Source organism: Podarcis pityusensis, assembly GCF_964106645.2.
Source record: "Podarcis pityusensis genome assembly, chromosome: 5".
Classification (NCBI taxonomy): domain Eukaryota; kingdom Metazoa; phylum Chordata; class Lepidosauria; order Squamata; family Lacertidae; genus Podarcis; species Podarcis pityusensis.
In genome coordinates, this window is record NC_138032.1 from 50337744 (window position 1) to 50362219 (window position 24476).

Genomic DNA, 24476 nt, shown 5'->3' on the forward strand with positions numbered 1-24476 from the left:
CAAACTGAATCATTGTCTCAATCTTAATAAATCTCACAAATACGATTTTGAGAAATGGCATGTCCTACATCTTGTCATATTTCACACTCTTAAGTTAGTTAAATCATGGTTTATAGGAAACACTGTACCATTCTTAGTTACAATTACAGGATTAAAAGTGTTGAAATACTAAATTCTGTTCATAGATTATGTTCACAGAGTCACATACTAAGAGTTGTCATATAGATCCTTCCTGAAATGGAATCAGTTGGAGATTAACAACTATATTTTATTGCTTTTGACTATATTATACTGACATAGAAGTACACCTAATGCCAAAATGCAGGTGGTTAAAAATGGAAGTGATAGCTTCTGATCTTTTCCTTGAGGCCATACCAGAGAAGGAAGGAGGAGTGGCTTATTCATTTGTCCTTAATTATTGTTGAGCATTATATCTGAATGAGGCCAATGCCATCTTGGATCATCATTTCCCACAGAAATAAAAACAACTAGCCAATTGTGCTCTGTCAAACTCTTAAGAAAGCCTGGATTTGCATATATGTAGCATATATGGAGCTATTATCACAAGAAGCAGAAATGTGAAGCCTTTGTGAAAAACATGCATCTAGACATTTGCTTCACCTGCTTTTGGATAAGGTAGCTATGCAATTCTCCCTAACCTGAATCCCAAACCCTAGTTTTGGGGTTCCATACTGTTTCCAGAGTAAGGCTAACCAATTTTAATTTCCAGGTTTTTCTCACAATGCTACCCATGAGCAGTTTATTTAGGGAAATACGTTTTAAAGGCAAGACTTCAAAGAAAAATACAGCTTATTGCACATCTCTGTTTTGTGAATGCAACTTTAACAGGTGAACTGGTTTGCAATTTGTAGACCTTAATGGCTAGCTAGGGGTGAATGCAGGCACAACATTTTAATAGCAGTGGGTGCCACCCTGCAAAGATATTCACAGTGACCAGTTGATAGTTAGCTTTCCTCAGCAGGATAGAGCTCTGAAAAGAACAATTCTGCCAGTTTGAGGCTATATTTAGCTATTCACAGGGCTGGTCCCTGTGATGCCACCAAGAAATCTCTTCCTGCCTCAAACACTCAGAAGAGATTTATGTTTTATAAACTTAAGTTTTCTTTAAAATAATTAAGAAGGCACAAATTAAACGTTGTTTTTTTAAAGGAAGACATAAGTGGGGAGGCAAGCCTAACAACTGAGCCAGCATTTGATTCACTAGTGTGTACAGTGGACATTTCAGATGTGAAAGCAGGAAGGAAGGAAGGAAGGAAGGAAGGAAGGAAGGAAGGAAGGAAGGAAGGAAGGGCTGTGGAATTTGCATTTAACTTTTAAAACTTTTTTTATGTCTGTCTTCACACTATGATCTTAAATAAAGAATTTTCCTGTTTTTAAAGATGGCCTTCCATTTCAACATCAAAGCAGAGAGGTCATGTGGACTGCGAGGTTTGATTATCAGGAGTATTCCACAGTCTGAAACCAAGAACTCATTAAAAAGGTCCCTATAGCATGGTATTCAACATTACTTGCCACTTATAAAAGAAAGGATAAGCAACCAATTTAATTTCCCAATAGTAATAGCTTTACTCTAAGACTCAAACATTCCCCCTAACAACAAGACTCATTGCAGGAAACTGTGTGCTTTTCTCTAATTGGCATAGATTCTAGGCAGCTTAATTAAAATATCAAAAAGTGAAAAGGAAGGGGGAGAGAACCAAACCATATGCAAGAAGTCATGTAATACTAAAGTGTCAGATTCCCTTTCTATGCAATTCTATGACATAAAGAAGCTAAGATTCTGTGGCTTGGCCACTTGCCTACATTGGGCCTTACCAGGTCTGTGAAAATGTTGTGGTGAACGTGACATTGTGGGAGTGTAGCTGTGACGACTGTACACAGGAGAACCAATGGACCCCTGGCTGGTAGACCGGTGTATCATCCGATCCCGAAGATCCTGATATCCCTGAGGTAAGAAAATATTTTACATATATATTATAATATTCAGGGTTATAATGGTTAAGATACTGCTAAAATGCTTTTCCAGAGTGACTCACTGCTTCAGTTCCTTGACAGTTGGAGACAGTTGGAGCTCATAACATGGGAGCTGACACTTAAGAGAGTTGGGAGCCATTTAAAAAATATTAGCCTGTCCAAAAAAATCTATCATTCAAACACTGAACATGGAAGCACCAAAAATTCCAGAGGCTTCTTACTAGCACGAAGAAGGAGCTCCTTAAGTCACTTTACCCCACCTTAACCCTTCCAGGGTTTGCTATAGATTACTGGATAAGGATGTTGAACAGTCTGTTCCATTCATTCCAAACTCTGTCATGTAGAAGGAACCCTGCAAATATGATTGCATTGCTCACCAGCACCAACTATTCAGTTCATTTCCACTACTTAACAACAGTTACTGATCCTGCTCCCTGCTCACTTCTTCACCTTTGACCTCTGAAATTTCAGTGTCCCAGTTATGTAACCATACTGCCCCTGAGTCTTTTGATTTTTTTAAAGCAAAACCCGAGCCTGCCATTATGAGATGAGATTGATTGCACTGAGGGCGATAAGCTAAATAAATGCCATGTGCATTTTGCTGCTGAATTGCATTCAGCACAGTGGACTGCATAGTCACAGAATGGCAGCTTACAAGAAGGCAGCACACAACAAGCAATAATACTGTTTTACTGGTAGTCATATTATTATTATTATTATTATTATTATTATTATTATTATCATCATCATCATACAATGCAGGGCACAGCTTCCATTGAACTTACTTCTGCAGATGGAGTTGGAGAGAGTGTCCTTGGAGACTGTAAGACATGGAAGAAAGGAAATTGTAGATAGAGGATTACTCCCAATGTGTCACAAATCCATTAGTAGTTGTCATTTCAGTTGTGTTATTTATTTAAAAATATTTCTGAACCACTTAATATTCAAATAAACCTTCAACATTGTGTACAAACAATGCAAATCAGCATAAAAACAATAAAACTACATCATAGAAACAGAAATCCAGTGGTACAGGGCCTGAGTTGATGGATTAGGGGAAGCTTGCCGAAAAAAAGTATGCCTTTAACAAGACAATCAAGGGAAATTGCTGTGATGCTTCATGTAGGGCAAAGAGAAGGGAACGTCAATGTGCAGGGGAAACAGCAGAAGTGTGCTTGCACACGAAAGCTCATACCAAGAACTAACTTAGTTGGTCTTAAAGGTGCTACTGGAAGGAATTTTTTTTATTTTGACTATGGCAGACCAACACGGCTACCTATCTGTGCCTGTTTTCAGTTTACCTACTCTATGATATCCTGTAGAGTGTTGATCTAAATGATCTTACAGGTTCATACAGGGTCAGGTGGTCTTTCAGGTCACCTGACCCCAAACTGTTCCGTTATCAAGGTGACAATATGAAAAAGTTGATTGGAAACTCCTAAAGATTCTTCTATGGCACTGCCTACTCATATCCAGATTTAGAAAACTGCTTGAGTTTCAAGCAACCTCCACATATGCTTAATTTAATCAAATATTCTACAAGAGCAACCTATAACAAATGACTCCTCTGGTAACACTACCTGCAAAGCTGGCAATCACAAGTGTGATTAATTTGACAGCTACCATAGTTGGACAGAAAGCTTTCACAATGGTGATCCCTGTATTAAGTATCTCTTTGGCTCAGGGTTTTGAATGACACCAAGCATTCAAGTTTCCAGATGACTTTTACAGGGGAGTACCATCTTTTTTTAATGATCCTTGGCACTGAAGGCAGGTTGGCTGCATCTGGTAAACCTTGTCCAGATAAAACTCTGGGGTTTTTATTACAGCAGAAGTGGGAACCTTTGGCCTTCCAAATGTTGCTGAACTACAAGTGACATCAGCCCTAGCAAGCTGACGTGATGATGGAGGTTGTAATTTAGTAACATGTAGAGAGCCAAAGGTTCCCCATACTTGTTATGCAGGAAGAACAGAATTTTGTGTAACGTAAAGAAGTAGAAAAATTAACCATCTTTTCTCTGATATCTGCTATTTGAGGATCTCTTATCAAGTTAAAGCAAACTTCTGTAAGGTGCATTGCCATATGCTGAATCATGTCCTTTCAGGCCCAGGATGTAGGATCAGTATATGTAGTATGCTTGCATCCCACCATTATACAAACAACCAATTTTAACCTCACAGTTGCCACCTTTTATGATGTATGCTAGGCTAAGCAATAATAACTAATAACACTCTCCATAGCTGTACAGGGATTTTAATCCACACCGAAGCCCAACACTTCAGCCATTGTACCACATGGGTTCTTGAGCATATCTTGGATGGTCTGGGATTGTGGTTGTTATCTAAGTTGTTATATACTTGCTGCATCACACAGAGAGAGAGAGAGAGTCCAAAGAATGCATCCCAAAGCAGTGTGACAAGAAGAAAAATAGCAACAAGCTCTGTACCACAAACACTTGTGCAAGAGTTCTGAAAATCCTCTTAGAGGTGGGTCTGCTTGGTAGCAGTTCTCATTCTTTATTGCTTAGGAGAAGCTACAGTCTTTTGCCAAGCAGATGAACATATGTGGGTTTAGCTTCATTTTTTGTATGCAGCGCTCTAACTTAGGCCTGCACAATTTGTGACCCACCAGCCTGAATGCAGTCCACCAGCCAAGAGGGGCTCAACAAACCTTTTGGTTCCCTACCTGCCTGGTATTGCAAAAGAAGGGATTGCAAGTATCTAGCAGGTCGCAAATCATGGCTTACTGGCTGTGTTTTAGCTTGGTGGGTCACAAGTTGTACAGGCTTGCTCTAGCATTAAACATTCCTTCCCTGAACTGAAGATGACTTCATATATGGAAGAGCTTTTTTGGATCTAACCCCATATTAACTATGCCATTGTTCAATCCGGTCTCCATGGTTACATAGTGGCTTGGTACATCTAGCGATGCGGAAATCACAATGCTATTCCAGTTACAGATAGGTAGCCGTGTTGGTCTGCCATAGTCAAAATAAAAAAAATCCTTCCAGTAGCACCTTTAAGACCAACTAAGTTAGTTCTTGGTATGAGCTTTCGTGTGCAAGCACACTTCTTCAGATACACTGTGTATCTGAAGAAGTATGCTTGCACACGAAAGCTCATACCAAGAACTAACTTAGTTGGTCTTAAAGGTGCTACTGGAAGGATTTTTTTTATAATGCTATTCCAGATCATCTTTTGCCAGCTGGGTCATGTGAACCTGCCATGAAATAAAAGTGCTAAATTCCAATAATGTGTCATGATGTAGAAATCAAACATATTCAGGACTTGTCCAACAATCTCTTATTCAACCTTACGGACAAACATAGGATAATTCAATGACTGCAAGTGAGGCATCAAAGAAACTGACTTCCTTTCAAGCCAACTTTAGCTTTGCATGTTGTTATACCACCACCAAGTCACCTCTGTGGAGTTTGTACTGTCTTTTTCTTTCAACTTACACTTTCATCGTGCACAGGAGAACTGCCATATCTTGAACTCTGAGTCTGTTAAGGAAAGTTTGGGTTCATCATTCTTTTTTGTAAATTCTAAAAAGTTTTTATCAGAACATAATGCAGAGCAAAGCCTAGAAATTACTAATCTCAGGTGCAGCAGGGTAGCAAAAGGAAATACCCAGGTGGAGTCTAGTGAAAATGGAATTACAGGTTGTAAATTAATAGTCTGGGGCTTGACCCTAAAATATCATTTGGTCCATTTTTCTAGTGCTGGCAGTCTAGAAAACCATTTTTTCTGGGTTTTGATTACTGAGTCTTAGTTCTCTATGTTTTTACAGTGGTGAAGGGTTTTACACCAAAATTCAAGCCATATTTAGACTATCATATATCAGCTTAATAAACTGAGATAGTAACAAGCCTCTTGGCCAATTCTAGTGGAATCTATACACATATAAAAACCGTTCTGAAAATGTGTTTTTAAAAATATAGTGGTACCTCCGGATAAGTACTTAATTCGTTCCAGAGGTCCGTTCTTAATCTGAAACTATACTTAACCTGAAGCACCACTTTAGCTAATGGGGCCTCCTGCTGCTGCCGCGCGATTTCTACTCTCATCCTGAAGCAAAGTTCTTAACCCGAGGTACTATTTCTGGGTTAAAGGAGTATGTAACCTGAAGCGTATGTAACCCGAGGCACCACTGTACATTTTTTCCATAAGACTCACCATTGCCATCTAGTGTCACATTGTATATTGCACTTAAAATGTTTTATTTGCAGCTGAATAGCTGAGTCCTCTGTCTTTTGCACAAATGAGCAAGAAGTCTTCCATTAACTATAGCTTCTTGTTTCCTCTGTATTGGGATACTATGCTTAACAGCGTCAGAACAAGCCAAGATGTTAAGTGATGTTTGATGTTGGCTAAATATCCATCCTGTCTTTTTCTGAAACTGTTAACTGTAGTTTCCAGATTTGAATGAAACAGGAAAATAAAGTTAAAGCAAAGAGATCACATGTGTAGCCAAGAGGCTTGTTCATATCTCTGTTTATTAAGCCAAGATATGATTGTTCAGACAGACCCAGTGTATGTTATGTCCAAGACAGTGTATGTGGGCTCCTTTGGAAGAGCGGAATATAAATCTAATAAATTGAAAAAAGAAAGATAACTAGCCTCCAACTTTGTGGGCTAGAAGACATTTTCCTGAAAAAACCAAGTAATACTGTTGCACTATTACAAGGTGTATCCACAGTAGTAGGTATTCCACTGATAAAAGGCACTTTTATTGCCATTTTAAAACATTCCTGTTTACCTAGGCATTTGATGGCTGAAATATATTGTTCCTAGAAACCTTGACATTATTTAGTTGTGCACAGTTGTCTGTTCTTTAATTTTTTTAAAAAAATATTGTTTTTGTTGTTTTGATGTTTGCTTCCCTGAGTGAAATTTATGATTTAATAAATACATAAAATAAGGACAGGCACAGAAAGTGCATTATATGTGTGTGCCTTGCAACAGCACCCACAAAGTGAAGCCTATGGGACTGGTTTGTGTAACAGGCATGATTCTAAATCAGGGTACTGGCCTCAGATGCTTCAACACTTTCCGTATCCATTGTGATGTCAATAAAGGCGATATTATTGATTTAAAGGGAAGCAAGGCAGGACTGAATTCCAAAGAGCTCTAATAAGATTTTAGCTCATGATGGATACAAATACTCAGTCAAAATGTTATACAAACTCTGAAGGAATGGAGCTCCAGGAAAAACTCTAGCTAAGAAGCCACAGAACTAGTTCCATGATTGGTATAACTCACCTGACCATTAAAAACAGACCAGAGAATGTAGATCTGGAGCCAAAGGATGTCTCAAGGAAGAACTAGGAGAACTGTTAAGTTATTAATCCACCTAAGTATGTTCCTGGTTCAAAACCAGCCGATGACCATGTTAGTCATGTGATATCCATGCTACCATTAGCATAAAACAACTACTATGCAAGTTAATACCAGAAAGAAGCCAAAAACTATTTACTGTTACTATTTACATTGCTTCATAGCAGGATCTATTATCATGACACACATTAAGCACACTAAGTATGTTTTCTGTGCTCCATTGCTGGGTAAGTGATTCTATGCAATCAGCAATCAGATTATACAAAAAGGCATTGCTCCATAAAAAGCAACGATTAAGCAAGGCAGAAGCAGAAGATAGCTAGAGGTCCTTAGAAAGAAATGCAGCCAAAACAACATTCCTGAAGGAAAGTGAACAACGATTAAATGCATCACAGCAATCATACAAGCAGTAGGCAGCCAAAGCCTCTGTCTTTCCTCATTCATCAGATACAATGGTGTAAGAGCAGCTGTGGGGAGTTTGCAAATAGGAATACAACCATAACATGTATGAACTATACTAAAAGCATATGTGCTACAATCAAAGACCAACCTTTCACTACCAGAATTATTTATTTTTCGATAACTTTTTGCTTTATTGGCCAATCAGATCCTCTGTGTTCATTTCTGAACAAGAAGATTAACTGGTTGGTTTCCACTAGGTGGCACTATGTGAAAACATTTTACATAATAAGATCTGACAGTAGTAGTTCAAAGACTGAAATATTAAATTCAGTGATCAAACACTTTACAAGAGATAGAGCTTTAAAGGATTTGAATGCTAAGTTGTGGGTTGTTATCCAAATTAACTTTTGTGCCAGAACTGGTGTGTGTGTGGAGAGGAGTGAGTCTCTCATTATGGAGTTAAAGACCGGGTAGAGAATCAAAACAAAGAAAGGACACAAGCTGTAGCTTGAAAGAAATGGACGAGGTAAGTGAGTGCATCCAATCCTTGAAAAAAAGCTCTGACTAACTAGTTATGCTTATGTGCACAAATAATATTTCTGGCTGGCATAGCTGTCAACTTAGCAGCAACAAGGCCTCTGGTCTCTAGTCCATACATTATGGAAAAAGACAAAGAAGATGGCAAAGCAGTTTCATAGCTTAGAAGAGAACAGGTTTTGTAGCTGATCTGTTGCTGTTGCAGCTATCCTCTGACAGCTGTCACATTTCAGAGAAAGTTGAACACAGGCAGAGTGCTTCCAGAGTGACTGCTGTTTGTTCATTTGGGAACCGTGCTTCCATAATGGAATCCAAGGAAATGTATGTGTGGTTCCCAGTCACCAATTCAGACACTGACTAGACCTTCTTGGCTTCAGACCATACTCTAGTCAGCAGGCATGTCCAACAGGTAGATCATGATCTACTGGTAGATCGTGGGGTGTCCTGGTAGATCCTAGTTGACCTCTGGCCCCTCAGCGATCTCCTTACAAAAAAGCAAAAAAAAACCCCAACTTTGGCTTACTAAAAAAACCCTCAAGCTCCACAACTCTGGCTTCCTAAAAAAAGCTCCACAACTTTGGGTAGATCACTGCCAGTCTTTTTACGACAATGGGTAGATCACTGCCAGTTGTTGTTTTTTTATACTGTGAGTAGATCGCAGTCTATTGGGAGTTGGACTAGTGCAACCCAAATACTGCTCTTTTGTCATAGGCTACATGCAGAACTATAACTGACCAGAGGAGGATTTAGGGGAGCGCAACTAGTTCGCCCACCTGGGCCCCGAGCCAAGAGGGTGCTGCAGTGGATTTTGCAAAAATGGTGAATAACGGAAGGCGAGGTGGGGGTGAATTTTGGTGTCACACGGGATGCCGCTGAAATTCTAAAGCCCAAAGTTCACCACTGAATTGACTTTTCAGATTTCAAGAGGTACAGCACTGTGTGTGCACATTCCCACTATGTTCTGAGTACTGTCACCTAAATTGCCTTCCCATGTTATATGTATGAAGGGGCAATGTATATTTGGCTCCACCCCCAACGTCGCAATGCTCCTCTCAACCCTTCACATGTTGAGCATTTTCTCCCTACAGGTTAGAACCCTGAACTTCTGATCATACATTTTCAGTCTGCAAGCTATTATTGGGGGCGGCGGGGGGGGGGGACTTGTTCATCACAGCACAGAAATAAAGAATGCAATTAATGCAGGGGTGGGGGGAAATGGAGTAAAGCCAAAGTGACTTGTCAAGTCACATGAATAAATAGTCTTAAATGAGGAGAGATTTTCTGTGTAAATATTTTTTATTCACACATAAAGCCTAACATCAGTTTGATATCATGTTTCATTATTGATTTTGCTTTGCAAATATTTACCAGGCTGCTTTTTAGGGAAATGCATAAGGAAAGTTGCCCTCTCCAAAGGTATTTACATAGACCTTTATTTTTTCCACTGCACAGAAGCTATTGAGGATAATGTTTCTTAAGAACAGGACATGCAAGTTTTGCACTTCTGAACATTTTGGATCTAATTCTAATATATGGATGTTGCTGTGCACTTCTGAAGTCATTGTAGTTTCCATTTGGAAACACTATTCTCTCTCTCTCTCTCCTGTATCTCACAAATTAGTGCTGATTTTGATTACTGTGTTTTTCTCCATTGAGGAAAAGTAGAGACAGTGGCCAGATACAGCAGAGACCAGATACAGCACAATCCTATGATTGTTAATCAGAGATAAGTCCCCTTGTGTTCAGTGGGTCTTACTCTTAGGCAGATGCATATGGGACTGCAGCCTTAGAGATTTTTTTGGAAGAGACAAATTTTAACCATGACTTCCTGGTTCACAGCTCAGTTCATTAGCAAATAATAATAATAATTTATTATTTATACCCCGCCCATCTGGCTGTGCTTCCCCAGCCAATCTGGGCAGCACTTAACGCTATACAACTTTCTGAGTTCTTTCTTTTCACTGAAAAAACAAAATGCTTAAAAGAAACATGTGAATACAAGATGTAGATGAAGAAGTCACTTGCCAAAGGCTACCCAACTCTTTTCATGGTAGAACCGGGAAGAAAAAACCCGCTCTTAGTCAAGTACCTTCTCGATTGTATTATTCCACTTTCTAGTATTAGCAAAAAAGAGCCATGATGTTGTGTCTCCACTGCCAGAAGTGCTATGACTCTAAATACCAGTTGCTGGAATGCTGTTGTGCTCATGTCCTGCTTATGGCATCCCATAGGCAACTGAGATTACTGAGCTCTTTTTGACTTTGCCTAATTATGCAAATACTCTGTATTTAAAAAAACAAAGGCAAAAATCTGGAATTGTACAACTGTAGAGTTGGAAGAGACCACAAGGGTCATCTAGTCTAACTGCCTGCAATGCAGGAATTTTTTGCCCATTGTGGGGCTTGAACCCATCACTCTGAAATGAAGAGTCTCATGGTAAACCAACTAAGCTATCCTGGAAGCTCAAACCTGAATGGGGTTACTAAATTAAATATACACCTTTGTTTCCAGGGTCAGTAGATCTGTGTGTTTTAGCATAGCTCATACTCTTTGGGTCTTGACTTATCCACTCCTGGAATACAACCCTTAAGTAAAAAAATGGGTGCCACTCCTACTGAATTAGTACCCCTTTGGTCTCACAAAAGCTCCTGAACTCCTGATGTACGCCTTCTGTTTCAAAATCACATGCTATTAGATAGAACCACTGTGCTTGCTTCATACATGCATTTGGTAACTGCCATGCTTCTACAAGGAAAAGGGGGCTGTAAACTAAATGTGGTCCTTGCAGCTAAAGGCACTAATTAAAAAGGTAAGCAACAAAGAGGAGCCATATGCTTTCTCATTGCAGAAGCCCTTATGCTGCAAAACAAAGAATGCCATCATATTTTTTTAAGGCCAGAGAGATGTGGAATGTTTGCACAGATCAGCAAGAGGCGCATCAAGTTTATACATCAGGCAGAAGCTAAGCTGGCTTTTAAAAACAGTGCACATAAGAGAATAGGTGAACCCCAGTTCATTACCTCTCCAAGACTCTGCCTCTCCTGTCTCTCCTCGTAGGCGGAAGTGTAGAAGGGCTCATAAGTAATTAGGTCTGGACGCTCAATGTCATAAATGGCCTTGACTTTGGGAATGGCTGCTAAATCCTTATAATCAAGGATCTCATTGTCTACTTTTGCCTGAAGGTCAAAGACAGAAGATAAATTAAACACACAAACTTGTAGATTTTTTTTAAAATATACGGTTCATTATTTAGGGACTTTGCTTATATAGTAGGCTTAAATAAAACCTCATAGCCGGTCCATTATTTTTCACAGAAGCTACTCTTTTTTCCTTTGGCCTTATGCATCTTTTTTAAAAGGGTGGAACATTTATTTATTTTTTTGTTTTAAAGCCTAGACTTGGCAATACATCAGTCCCAGTCTGCTATGAAGTCTAAATTCAGCTCTGCCAGTAACTCAGTGGGTAGCCTTTGGGCAGCAACACCCTTATTTTGGATATAGCATTCCTATCAGCAAAACATGCCATACATAACCAAGCCCTGCCAATATCTATGTCAAGGAGATGTTGAGAAGAGGAGGGGCAAAATCCTGTTAGAAAAGTTGTGGTTGATTTTTATTTGTTGCATTTAATCACATTTCTATCCCACTCATCCCCAAGAATTCAAAGAAACCTGCATTAAAAAAATTAAAATATATGAAATGATTTATTTGCAAAATATTGAAGTATAAAGCAGTCTAAAACAATCCCCCTTCCCCCAGAAGAAACCAGTACAAGTCAGTTTCTGAGAGTTTAACTAAAAATGACTCCACATTGGCTAATAAATGTTCTTCCTTAATAAAAGTACAAATGAAAGAAAGAAAACAAATTAGGTCTACAACAAACTATGAATTGGATTTTGCTGCATCTCCCTTTGCAGTAAGCTGTGTGTAACCATAGGATTTACTTTACGCCTGTCCTCATTTTGCCCAGCAAACATGGTTAAAATGATGACGTCTCACAAGTTGTCCATAAAAACCTCATGGAAATGGGCATCTCTTAAGCACACCAGGCCCATTTCAGGATTTACAGGTCCTTCTTCCCACATGGTGCATCTTGATAACTTCAGCACATTAAAATATCCATTTATATGTAAGCCAAATTTATATGTTCCATAAATAATTGTTAATAAACTCACTTAATCCATATTCTGTTTAAAAGACCTGTTTTTAGGAGGTAATTTAATTATTGTTTGATTTTACACTAATGTTATATATCTAATGTTAGCTGCCCTGAGCCTGACTTTGGCCAAGGAGGGCCAGGATATAAATAAAAGTATTATTATGATTATGATTATGATTATTCCCGATTAAGAATATAGGAAATACTGTGACACATTAGGATGCATCCTGATTACAAGAGTACAACAACAAGCGGAGCCCTCCAAAGAAATGCTGTGTGGGTTGTTGGGTGAGATTAGTCCCCCACACAACCCCCACATTTCTTCCTCTCACTTCCCTTCCCCAGGAGTCATTCCACATCTCTTTTGTCCTGTGTCTCCCATTTCACACCTACCCTTTCACCCTCCAATCTCCTTTGTCAGTTGTCCTGCCATTTCTGTCTCCACCTCTCTTCCCTCCCTCCGTCTGCCTCTTTCCCCACCCAACTTCATCACCCCTCCTCCATCTTCTCCTATCTCCTTGCTTCCTACACCTAGCTGCATCTTCTCCTACCCCCTTGGTTTATTCAACCTCACACACACCCAGTTCCAGTTTCTGCTTTGCGTTATTGCTCAACACCTTCCATCCGAAGCTGTCTCAGATCCAGCCCCCTACATTCTCATGTCTTTTCATTAATCTCTTTCTTCCTCCTTCTCCTCCTCCTGCATTCGCCTTCAAGCAAACTTTGCCAGGAAGCCTGCTGTGCACTCACTGATTCCAACAGGTTTTTATGGCAGTAGACCGGGTGACTCAGGCACGCACTGTTTTAGCACTGGGGAAGGAAATGAAAGTTTGCCTCCTTTGTACATGGGTGGTGCAATTTGGCTGCATAAAGACCAACATTCATTCCATGAAGTTGGAATATAGAAGTAGTCAATGTATAGTAAGTATGTTTAGGATTGCAGCCTAATAGCACAGTTCTATGTCTGCTTTCTAGGAAATACGTCCCACTATGTTCAGTTGGGCTTATTCCCAGGTAAGGGCCCTTCCAGATGTCCTTTTTATTGTGCCTTCATGAATCAGCTTTCAATGATGTTTGTGCATACTTCACTTCTGATCAGCGCATGCCCTGTAACCTCCTTCTGGAAACCCTTAAGTTCTCATACTACAAATATTCCCGTTTATTTCTTGCTCTGTTTTTGTTGCACTATAGCTCACAAGTGCTGCTCCACACAGCAATAATTCAGTAACACTGGGGAAGCATTACAGAATAACTAATAAAGCAGAATGATACAGGGACAGTATAAATTCACGATTAATGCACTATTATTGCATCAATGACAGCTATTGAAAATGCACCCGCCTCAAAAGGTCCTAAGTGTGAATAAAATTACAGCTTTAGGCTGCAACACTCTACATTTTTTTTCTGGGAATAAGCCCCAATGAACACAGTGGGCTTACTGCATACACAACATTCATATGGTTGTGAGGCTATTGTTACAACACCATAGAATGGAGAGAAGAGTGCCAAATTCTTTTTTTTTTTTTTAATATATATTTATTCAAGTTTTTCAATACATAAACATATTTAAACAAATAACATTAATTATTTGACATCTTTTCATCATTACTTTGGACTCCCCCACGCCTCCCGCACACACTTGCATCGTTAAAGAATTGTTTCCAAACAAATTATCATTTTGTTCATAATCTTGGATTTGATCATTAGCATATAGTTTAAACTTAAATCTTATTTAGTGGTAGACAATTACTTCTACTCTGACATCCCAATCAACATTCGGCCAAATTACAATACTTTTGCAGATAAGTCTTGAATTTCTTCCAGTCTTCTTCCATCCTCTCTTCTCCCAAGTCTCGAATTCTGCCGGTCATCTCAGCTAATTGCATATAGTCCATCAGCTGCATCTGCCATTCTTCCAGCGTAGGTAGATTTTGAGTTTTCCAGTTCTTAGCAATCAGTATCCTTGCTGCTGTTGTTGCATACATGAAAAATGTTCTGTCCTTCTTTAACACACTCTGGCCGACAATGCCCAAGAGGAAGGCCTCCGGTTTCTTAGTAAAGGTGTACCTAAACACCTTTTTTAACTCATTATATATCATCTCCCAAAAGGCCTTCACTCTCGGGCAAGTCCACCAGAGGTGAAAAAAGGTTCCTTCATTTTCCTTACATTTCCAACATTTATTGTCAGACGAATGGTATATTTTGGCCAATTTGACTGGGGTCATGTACCATCTATATATCATTTTCATTACATTTTCCTTCAAAGCATTACATGCAGTGAAGTTCAGCCCAGAGGTCCATAACCTTTCCCAGTCTTCAAACATAATATTATGCCCAATGTCCTGTGCCCATTTTATCATAACCGATTTGACCATTTCGTCTTGTGTGTTCCATTTCAGCAACAAATTATACATCTTTGAAAGTACTTTAGTCTTAGGTTCTAACAGTTCAGTTTCCAACTTTGACTTCTCCACCTGGAATCCTAACTTTTTGTCATTTTTAAATACTTCTTTAATCTGAGCGTAGTGTAACCAGTCCCGCACTTTATCTTTCATTTTCTCTAAACTCTGCAATTTCCAATTGTTACCATCTCTTTCTAATATCTCCCAATATTTTGGCCAATTGGCCTCCATATTGGCTCTTTTTCGGGCCTTAGCCTCTAGGGGTGACAGCCACCTCGGAGTTTTATTCTCCAGTAAGTCTTTGTATCTTATCCAGACATTAAATACTGCTTTCCTGACAATATGGTTCTTAAAGGCCTTGTTTGTCTTAACCTTGTCATACCATAAATATGCATGCCATCCAAATGCATTATTAAAACCTTCTAAATCTAATACATCCGTATCTTCAAGAAGTAGCCAATCTTTTAGCCAGCAGAAAGCTGCCGCTTCATAATACAGCTTTAAGTCTGGCAGGGCAAAGCCCCCTCTTTCTTTTGCATCCGTTAATATCTTAAACTTAATTCTGGGCTTTTTGCCCTGCCAGACAAATTTGGAGATATCTTTCTGCCACTTCCGGAAACACTCTGTCTTGTCTACAATCTGTAGTGTCTGAAACAAAAATAACATTTTTGGCAATACATTCATCTTGATGGCAGCTATTCGGCCTAACAAAGAAAGTTTTAATCTTGACCAACTATCCAAGTCTCTCTTAATTTCTAACCAGCATTTTTCATAGTTATCTTTAAATAAACTCAGATTTTTTGCTGTTATGTTTACCCCTAGGTATTTCACTTTCTTGACCACCGTTAACTCTGTCTCCCTCTGAAACCGTTCCGACTCAGTATCTGTCAAATTTTTCCCCAATACCTTGGTTTTTTGTTTATTTAATTTAAATCCCGCCACTCGACCAAAGTTTTGAATCAGTTGTAATACTCTTTTCGTACTAGATTCCGGCTCCTGTAATGTCAGAACTAGGTCATCTGCAAACGCTTTAAGTTTATATTGTTTCGCTCCGACCGAAGAGTGCCAAATTCTTAAGGTTAATTTGTCTGATTTTAAGTGGAAGAGGGGGAGAGATTAAATGGCTGGGATAATCCAAAACATATCTGGATAAATGGGAGTAGCTGCTGAATATTGCTATTCATGAAGCTATCAGTAAAAATAATGTTCATTCTTTTTGTCTGTATCACTTGACGTTTTTCTGTCATAGCACAGGCTTACGAAAGCTAGTGGTTAAAAGTATGTTACAAAGAGATGTACATGCTACTATGTCTTCCTCAAACTTGTTTTGGAATAATTTCTAGCCATAACTGAAATGAGTCTGTGCAACTACAACTTTTAAAAGCCACTTTTATTGAAGCCCAAGCATTCATGTCTGAACATTTTTAAGCTACTGCGTTTAAGACAAGACATTTTAATTATTCCCTTGTGCATCGGAATAATATATAAAGGTTCCCTAGAACTGCAGATTAGAGGCTATGCAATGTAATGAGGAGCTGACTTTTCCAAATTTGCTGAAGGCTCTGAATCCACCCATTTGAATACGTTGGCTTCACGCCAAAGTGTGCTCTGTAGTTTGAAACTAGCAGTTCATAAAGAGTCCCGATTTAGGCATGTGCCCCAGTTGATATGAACAGGAAGTCCTCTGTCAACTTTACTATCTGCCATAGCATATGCCAGGCTGTTTCCAAAAATCACAGATCTATGGGTCAGTTGCTATCCATTCTGTATGTTTAAAGCACATCCAACACATATTTAAAATCTCCACAAAGAATTGTGGGGAGCATAGCTTGTTAGCTGCACTGGGAATTGTTGCTCTATGAGGGGAAAACTACTCCTGCTATATATTTCAGCACACAAGCTTGGTGTGACATCCCATGCATGTAAAGAAAGTCTTCAAGCCTTGTTTCTTCTCAGCCACTCAATAAAGAATAGAATGGAATCTGTCAGTTTCAATTTTTACTCAAAGCATATTGTTGGCAATACCTACCACTGGATCAATAACCCAGAAAGTAACATTTCAAAGGCTTTGAAAAGCATGTATTTCTGGCTGAGGTTTCGAGCCTGCCCGGTGAAAACCCTGGAGTTCTCATCTCACAGGTGACAAATCCCAGCTGCTACTTCTCCATAAGGTATCATTAATAAATAAGAAGGTAAGACAAAATTATACTTACATAGATTGAGTGGCCTGGTGAGCCAGGTATACTGGATCCAGGCCTAGAATAAATACTTTCCAAGGAAGTTCTTGTAGGCTGTAACAACAACAACAGCAACAAAAAAATAAGCTGCAAAGGCGTGGCTGCATTATATATCCTATTTGAAACACAGAAAAGGTAGTTTTTTCAAAAGACCATGTCAACATTTTTTCAATGAAAACCGTCATGTTTTCATCTGGGTCTTGTGAAGCAGGCTGGGTTTCTTTTGTGAAGGGGGGGTCTGCATTTTGTTGACAGGCAAGAGCTTTCTAGGCATACACAACTAGCAAGGGTAACAGCATAAAACACCAAACCACCAGAATACTATCCTTGTCTATAGTTGGGAATGTTCTTGTTTTGAAAGTGTTGGCAGTCAGCTAAAATTTGTGGTTAGGGTACAGAACCTGCCTGCAATACCACACGTTCCACCTAACATCCCTGACATCAGGAACGGGGAACCTATGGCCCCTCAGATGTTGTTGGATTACAACTCCTACCATCCATAACCACCGGTAATACTGGCTAGGACTGATGGGAGTTAAGAATTCAGCAAATTCCGGAGAGCCACGGGTTCCCCATCTCAGTCTTAGATGAACACCACTATAGGGATATGATGGTTTCAAAGGTTTCAGTGGTCTAGCTATGATCTGGTAACCTTGTTTAGATTATTGCAATGAGGCTGCCTTTAAAGATGGTTCAGAAATTTCAGCTGGCTCATAATGCTAGTCCTTGCCCACTTGCAGTGACCTGAAGTGTGTTTCCAGGCTCATTTCAAGGTACCAATTTTTTAACTACAACATCTTACACACCTTGGGACCCTAGTAGCTAATGGAATATGTGCCCTAACAGTGTATCACTTAACATTTATATTAAGGAGGAATCATTGCAGATATAGCAGCAACGTGGACAGCTGCAACATGTAAAAGAAATAGCCCACATTGATACAACTTTGGGAAAGTTACAAGATAATGGTATTTTGGTGTTATGGTTTTTAAATATACCCCTTTCAGACTTTTGTGGCTGAGCTGAGAGCTTGTTTGGACTCTGGCTCAGCAATTGGAGGCTGGGAAGAAGGGTGTGTCAGAAGGAAAATGAATGTGTGTGTGTGTGTATAACTTTGTATTACTGTAACATTTTAATATGTAACTTGTGTATTTTTGTAATATTTTGTTTCAGTCGCCTATTGCTGCTTTTGGTTTTTTGTACACCACTTAGAGATAGTTCTAATTGGTATAGAAATTAAAATCAATCCATCAGTCAATCAATACTACATCTTCAAAGGGCCAAAAGCTATATAGAGGGCAACTCTACCACATCTCCTGATAGTGTCCATCCATCCTCCCTCCCACTAAAAGCTTCCAAGTGACATTGTTTATCTCTCTTTCCTACGCTAATTGTTATTTGCATCACATAGATTGTATATTTGTGGTTAAGATCACATGCTATGAACTAGTAAGCTGCAGATTCAAATTGAAGCCCACTCATAAATTTCCTGAACTTAAGTCTGTTTACATAGAAGCAAGTTTTGTTGTATTTTGGGAGCTGGGCTTCCTCCTGGATAAAATGTGCACAGGACAGCAGCCTGAGCTCTTCCAATGGCAAAACAAATTTAAGCAATATAAAAATGGAAGGATAATTGTGGTCTAACTGAGCAACAAATAATTGTGAATGTGATATTATTTCACTTTTCAAGAGCAACAGCCAATATGGATCCTTTTCTTAGTCAAGCTAAATTTATTTTATTTATTTATTTCATAAAATATATATGCTACAAGCATGCAAAACCAACCAATCAACCAAACAAACAAACAGAAAGAACATTGAGAGTGTCTATTCAAGCATAGCAAAATTAAAATAAAGCATAGCAATACATTAAGTTTTGCAAAAATATGTCAAATAAATGAAAAGTTAATTACTCCAAATGAAAGATCAACATGCAAGCATAGAATTATAAAGAAATGCAAAGCATCCAGCTAAACTGCTATGGCAATGAGGATTTATCTTCAAAGGAAATTAAGTACTTCCCTCCAACTATGCAATTGTGAGCTTCGTAGATACAAAACTAAGAACATCCTTAAATTTTTTTGGGGGGGGTTGGGGGGCAGTTTGACAATGTCAGGATAATGAGATATTTCAATTAGACTGCTACAAAATCTTTACCCTTGATATGGGGGGCAGGGTTTTTCAGGGTTGCCATCCCAACACACAAATAATGCCTGTTTCACCAATGTCTGCAGCAATTCAGTTTGCATCCTCTTTCCCCAGTACTGCTGCTCTTCCAGTACCTTTTATTTTTCTGGCTGGGTTTTTTTCTTCTCTAGGAATCCAAGCCAATCAAGGGCCACTTGGGAAATACAATAACTTCACAGTGCCACTTAGTCAATTGGATTTGGCAAGCAGTTGATGACATCACTGAGGGCAAATGAAGCCAGTGCTTGGTATGGGGAGAGAATGTCTCCACTGCCAAGCCAACTGCCATACCTTAGCAACACAGCCTTTCAACTGAACCTGGATCCAAATGTCAATACTGTCTCTCCACATTACTGTAAACGTAATGGGGTGCACATCTGAATACGTATTCTCATCTACAATATGGCACAGTCAGGGGTTGATCAAGATTAAGAAGAATCAGCCCTGTTGTCTTAGCAATGAAGACATCTTGTCTCCCCCAGCAAACAATTCCATGCCCTTTCAAGACTAAAATAAATCATTAAAGGGAATGCAGTGGTGCTTCGCCTCCTTCTGCCTTTTAATTAAACTCTTGGTGAACTTGTCCTTGTCTCTCACTAGCCAGCAACCAAGGCCAAAGAACAGAGATTGCACCCTGGACGGAAGAACGCAGTGCGCCCTCCAGATCACAAATATTTCCAGAGTGAGCAGACAAAAAGCAAAGCTAGTTGCAATTCCTTATCTTTTAGAAGAGATTTCCAGTAACAGACCCTTCAGCCTTTCTGTTGGAAGTCCAATTCCCAGCTTTATACTAGCACTTCTTTATTTATCATATTTTTATCTTCCCTTTCTTCCAGTGAGCTCAAGGTGGGGCACATAGCTCTCCCACTTTATCCTCACAAGAGCCCTGTGAGCTAAGTTAGGCTGAGAGACAGTGATTGGCCCAAGGTCACCCAGTGAGCTTCATGGCTGAGTGCCTCCCAGGCCCCAATCCAACACACCAACCAGTACGACATACTGGCCTGTTTTACAATTGGTAAGCAAAATAGGAGTGCTGAGTTGTTGTTTTTGAAATGGGATGCATTTAAATGTGGGGCTAGAAAATTTGTTATCATTTATTTATAAAATAGTTATATACCACTGTATCATAAAAATGTATCACAGTGGTTTACAACATAACTTGAGGTTGGGTACATGATAATGCCAAGGTCGTGGCATGATAGATGGGTAGATAATGCCTAGGTATGGGACAGTTGCATATTCCTGCATCACCGGCAGTTGGACTAGATGATCCTCAGGGTCCCAACTCTTTAAAAATTCTATGAAAATACCACCACCAAGCAGAACAGAATGACCCTCAGACTCAGTAATCTGGCCACAGCTCAGTGCTGGCTTTCTGCTCAGAGGCAGACATATCAGCAACACCATTTTGTACTTGTAAGGGGGTGGAGAAGCATCATCAGTGCCTCATGTTTTGTGCATTATACAAACCCAAATTTGGTATGTACTTTATTATTAAGCTTTCATGTGGAATGATTACAGTCAAAACATTTCAAAAATACTAATAAAGCTGTGGCCTTGTTTTTCTTTTCTTCTACTTGGCCACTGTTTTCTTCCTTGGTCCACCCCTCTGTTTATCACAATTCAACTTTGGTCCCTTACCAGCTTTCTGTTATTTTGACCTTTAGCAAAATGACTGTCTGTAGCTCTGCCATTCAGCATCCCTCAACTTGATCTCATTTGGCTGTTATCATTTTGCATCCATGTGAAAACCTTTAGCTTAGTTGACATGTTTCTGAACAGCCAGGCTTTTGCGTTTAGCCTCCTTCTCTATAATTATCAGCTTTCTACATTAATCCTACAATTGCCACCTCTCTGCACTATTTACAACTCTTCGTTTGAAGAGACAACTTGTATTTTAGGACCATTTCCTTAGTTTTAACAATTATACTTATTCAGACCCTCTCCTTCAACCCTGTGGCTCTTTATCACTGAAGGGGTTTTTAAACAATGTTTTTCCAAGTGTTTCCAAATTACCAGATACTCTGAAATTCATCAGGATTTTGCACTTTCCTCCAAAGACTGCTATTCCACCTGAAGAGGATACATTGGAATTGCTGTAAAACAATCATTTGTTTTGTTTGGCTTATTTCCCAGCCTTTGAACATGAAGACTACATTTGCTGCCATGCTGTCTTCTCAACTATGTCTCTCAACTCTGCAACCCTATGAATACTTATTAGGGAAATTACTTAGAAGGAACCTTTTAGAATGAAAGTAACCTGTTTGTAGGTCAAAACACCAATCAAGGGATTAACACCTCGACCTAAGCTGAAATTCTGCCTTAATTTCAGGTGTAATAAGTACTGCAGAACTTATATTCAACCCCCGCCCCCAAGTTTATGTTGTCAATTCAATAAACCACAGGCGGGGAGCACTATACATTTATTTTAGGCAGACTGGTATATGAAAGATGCCAATGGCCCAGGGAGTTTAATCATCAAAGTACAGCTTGAACACTGCTCATGCTGATTGTTCCTCTCTAAATATATGTTATTGCTTTGTGTTTGTTTCTTGCATCAATCTATGAGCCCAAAGCAAAAGGATATTCATGTTCCTTTTGCATGAAGGGCATATTGTGCCATGTGCTGCTATGGTTGCAGCAAGTCGATTATAGCGTATACTCTATGAAAACCACACTCTCCCCCAAAATGTAATTCCCTTGTTATTTAAGTTGGGTGGGTTCACATCTTAATTAAAGGCGCCTCTGCTTTGCCTTAACATTAGTTTTGCCATGCACTGCACATAATATGGACAGATAGCTTCTTAAAGCACCTGAGTCATCCACATCATCCTGATACAGTGATGTGATGGTGGCCCATTTCTACATTACAGATGTTCAAGTCATGCTCTATGGAAAAGTATGGGGTAAGTACACCATATCTGGAAGAATCCCTTGAACATCAAGCCAACTGGATGCACTACTATAAGGTATAAGGACACTGTTCCAGTGCTGCTTACAGTACCTGCCTTAGTTTTTTGATGGAGTTCATTATACAAGGTGGTGAAAACAGCTGGAGAAGAAGGGAACAATTTGGTTTTGGTTTGCAAAGTTATTCTACAGTCATTTAACATTGCTAGAAACAGTTCAAAACAATAGCTCTGTGGAAACAAATTAAGATGCAGTGCGGATCATATTCATTTTAATTAAAATTTTAGGGCACCTCTCAGATAAGTTGTCACTGGCTGTTTTCAAATGTCATGGTTTACTATTATGAGAATCAGTTGCAGAAAGCTCATGCACTCCCCTCTTCCACTACAATACAATTACAAGGACCATTTTAGATTAACCACAGTTTAGCATTTCCTCTGAGCTCTTAACTGTTATTAAGTGATTGTCAGTTGAAACAAGCAGGATTAAAAACCTATAGTTTGAAGTTGGCTTGGTTCATTAAATCATAGTGAAGATTAACCAGTCTGTCCTTGTTCTGACAACCATATCAAGCTGTGGTTCATCAAAATGGAAGCAAAAAGTTCCAAACTCCTCCTTCTGGCCACAGTGGAGGGGAGTGCACATGAGCCTAAGGTTGATAGATCATCATTACGTGTGAATGAGGTCACTGTGTGCAACATCAGCTCTGCTGCTTTAGTGGAGTTCATGGCTGAACTACATGTGACACCAACAAACTAGTAGGCAACCTCCCAGCATATTTCTTAGGGAGATTCAGGTTTTGGCACACTCAAGAGAGAGCTAGGAATGCATGTTTTTGCAGTTAAATTGCCTTGCCTATGCTGCTTTCTCAAATGCTGGGAACAGCATTTTGAACATACAAATTACCCATTAAAAAGGTTTAAGCACTTCCTTCTTCAGTGATGCTGCAATCAGTCTTGAACCCTGCACTCACAAGACCTACATTTCCCTTAAAAAGGGGGTGGGGAGGAGACAAGAGACCAGTAATAGATTACCTGGCATCCCATATAGTATGGCACTCAGTTCACCATTTAACTCAGTGTCAGGTACTTCTAAAAAGTTACGCTTGTTAGGAATTGGCCCAAAGACCTGTGGAACCAGTGGAAACAGCCAATTCTATCCGTATATGCCTTGGGCTTCAGGGATTTTTAAAGAAACTGCAGGAGGTGTATAAATTCTGAATGTTAACAATATTGCATTTCCAGTAACTATCATACTTGACTATGTTGGGTTTTATGAAAATACAAAAATTGGGATTGAAATCTCACAACAGATGACTTCTACCTATTAATCTACCTGCAAAGAGATGCTAAATCTGTGGCTGCTGGAAGGGGTACTGGCCAGATTGTCCCCATGCGTGCAACAGGATACAGAATTTGCTACGTCTTAACCACCAATTCCTGATAGGCTATGCTGCTGAAGATAGACTTCCAAAATGAAATGAAGCTTTAGCATATGTATCATGCTTTCCCATCATTTCCACCTGCTTTCCCTGGCTCTTATGCTTTTCTTGCCAGGTGCAATAATTTTGAACCTACTGACACTTTTCATTCTCATATACATATAAAAAGGAACACCCGATCCACCTGAAGCAGGAGAAAGGAAAGAATACTGAAGGAGATGGATGAACACCAATAATTAAACACACATGACCAGAGAAAGCTGAGGTACTACCCTTCACTTGTAAAGTGAGGTTCAGCAAAGTCAACGAGGCTGTTTAAAGTTTTCAATGATCCATTGTTCAAAAACATAAACCAGGTTTCCCCATAACCACTTTAGCTGCACACATACCTTTAATCACTGCATGTTAAATTCAGCAGGCAAAGCTTTCCTATCATTAAAGATGTAGCGACAGGAAAAACTTAATCTGCTACATTTCAGTTTTTCACATCGCTGTTAAAGGGCGCAAGAAGTTCAGAACCTTTGCCAGAGAAGCCAACAAACTGTACTTGTAAAACTGCTCAAGAAATGTTCTTCCAAAGAGCATGCTTTAAATTTGTAACAGCACAGCAAACTTATTTTTAAAGCCACCACTTTGCCATTTATAATCCTTAAATGTTTCAGGGTGTACCCAATGTTTGAACCTAATAAAGTGATTGCTTGCAAAATGGCTTTCTAAATTTCCCAGGAAACATCTGGCAAGCTTTGAGAATCTAAGACTGATTGGCGCTTCTACTGCTGAATGCAACCTTAGACAGGAGACTTGATTATAAACAACCATTTCAGAAATAGCTAAGTAACTGTGATGGGTATAAGCCAGACAAATTGG

General features: G+C 39.3%; 1 protein-coding gene across 36 annotated transcripts in view; it reads right to left on the reverse strand.

The window, feature by feature from the left end:
- The window catches only part of ABLIM1 (actin binding LIM protein 1), a 208211-nt gene that overhangs the window by 23887 nt on the left and 159848 nt on the right, over positions 1 to 24476 (reverse strand). For 19 of the 36 annotated variants that reach the window (XM_081005995.1, XM_081005994.1, XM_081006007.1 and 16 more), the window contains 6 exons: positions 22263 to 22310; positions 17048 to 17125; positions 11295 to 11450; positions 5457 to 5501; positions 2781 to 2816; positions 1837 to 1966 (listed from right to left, as the gene is read on the reverse strand). In XM_081005995.1, the coding sequence (XP_080862121.1) occupies positions 1837 to 1966; positions 2781 to 2816; positions 5457 to 5501; positions 11295 to 11450; positions 17048 to 17125; positions 22263 to 22310 (493 nt within the window). The remainder of the gene's footprint in view (positions 1 to 1836; positions 1967 to 2780; positions 2817 to 5456; positions 5502 to 11294; positions 11451 to 17047; positions 17126 to 22262; positions 22311 to 24476) is intronic. The other 17 variants (XM_081006002.1, XM_081005990.1, XM_081005991.1 and 14 more) reach the window with 3 other exon arrangements.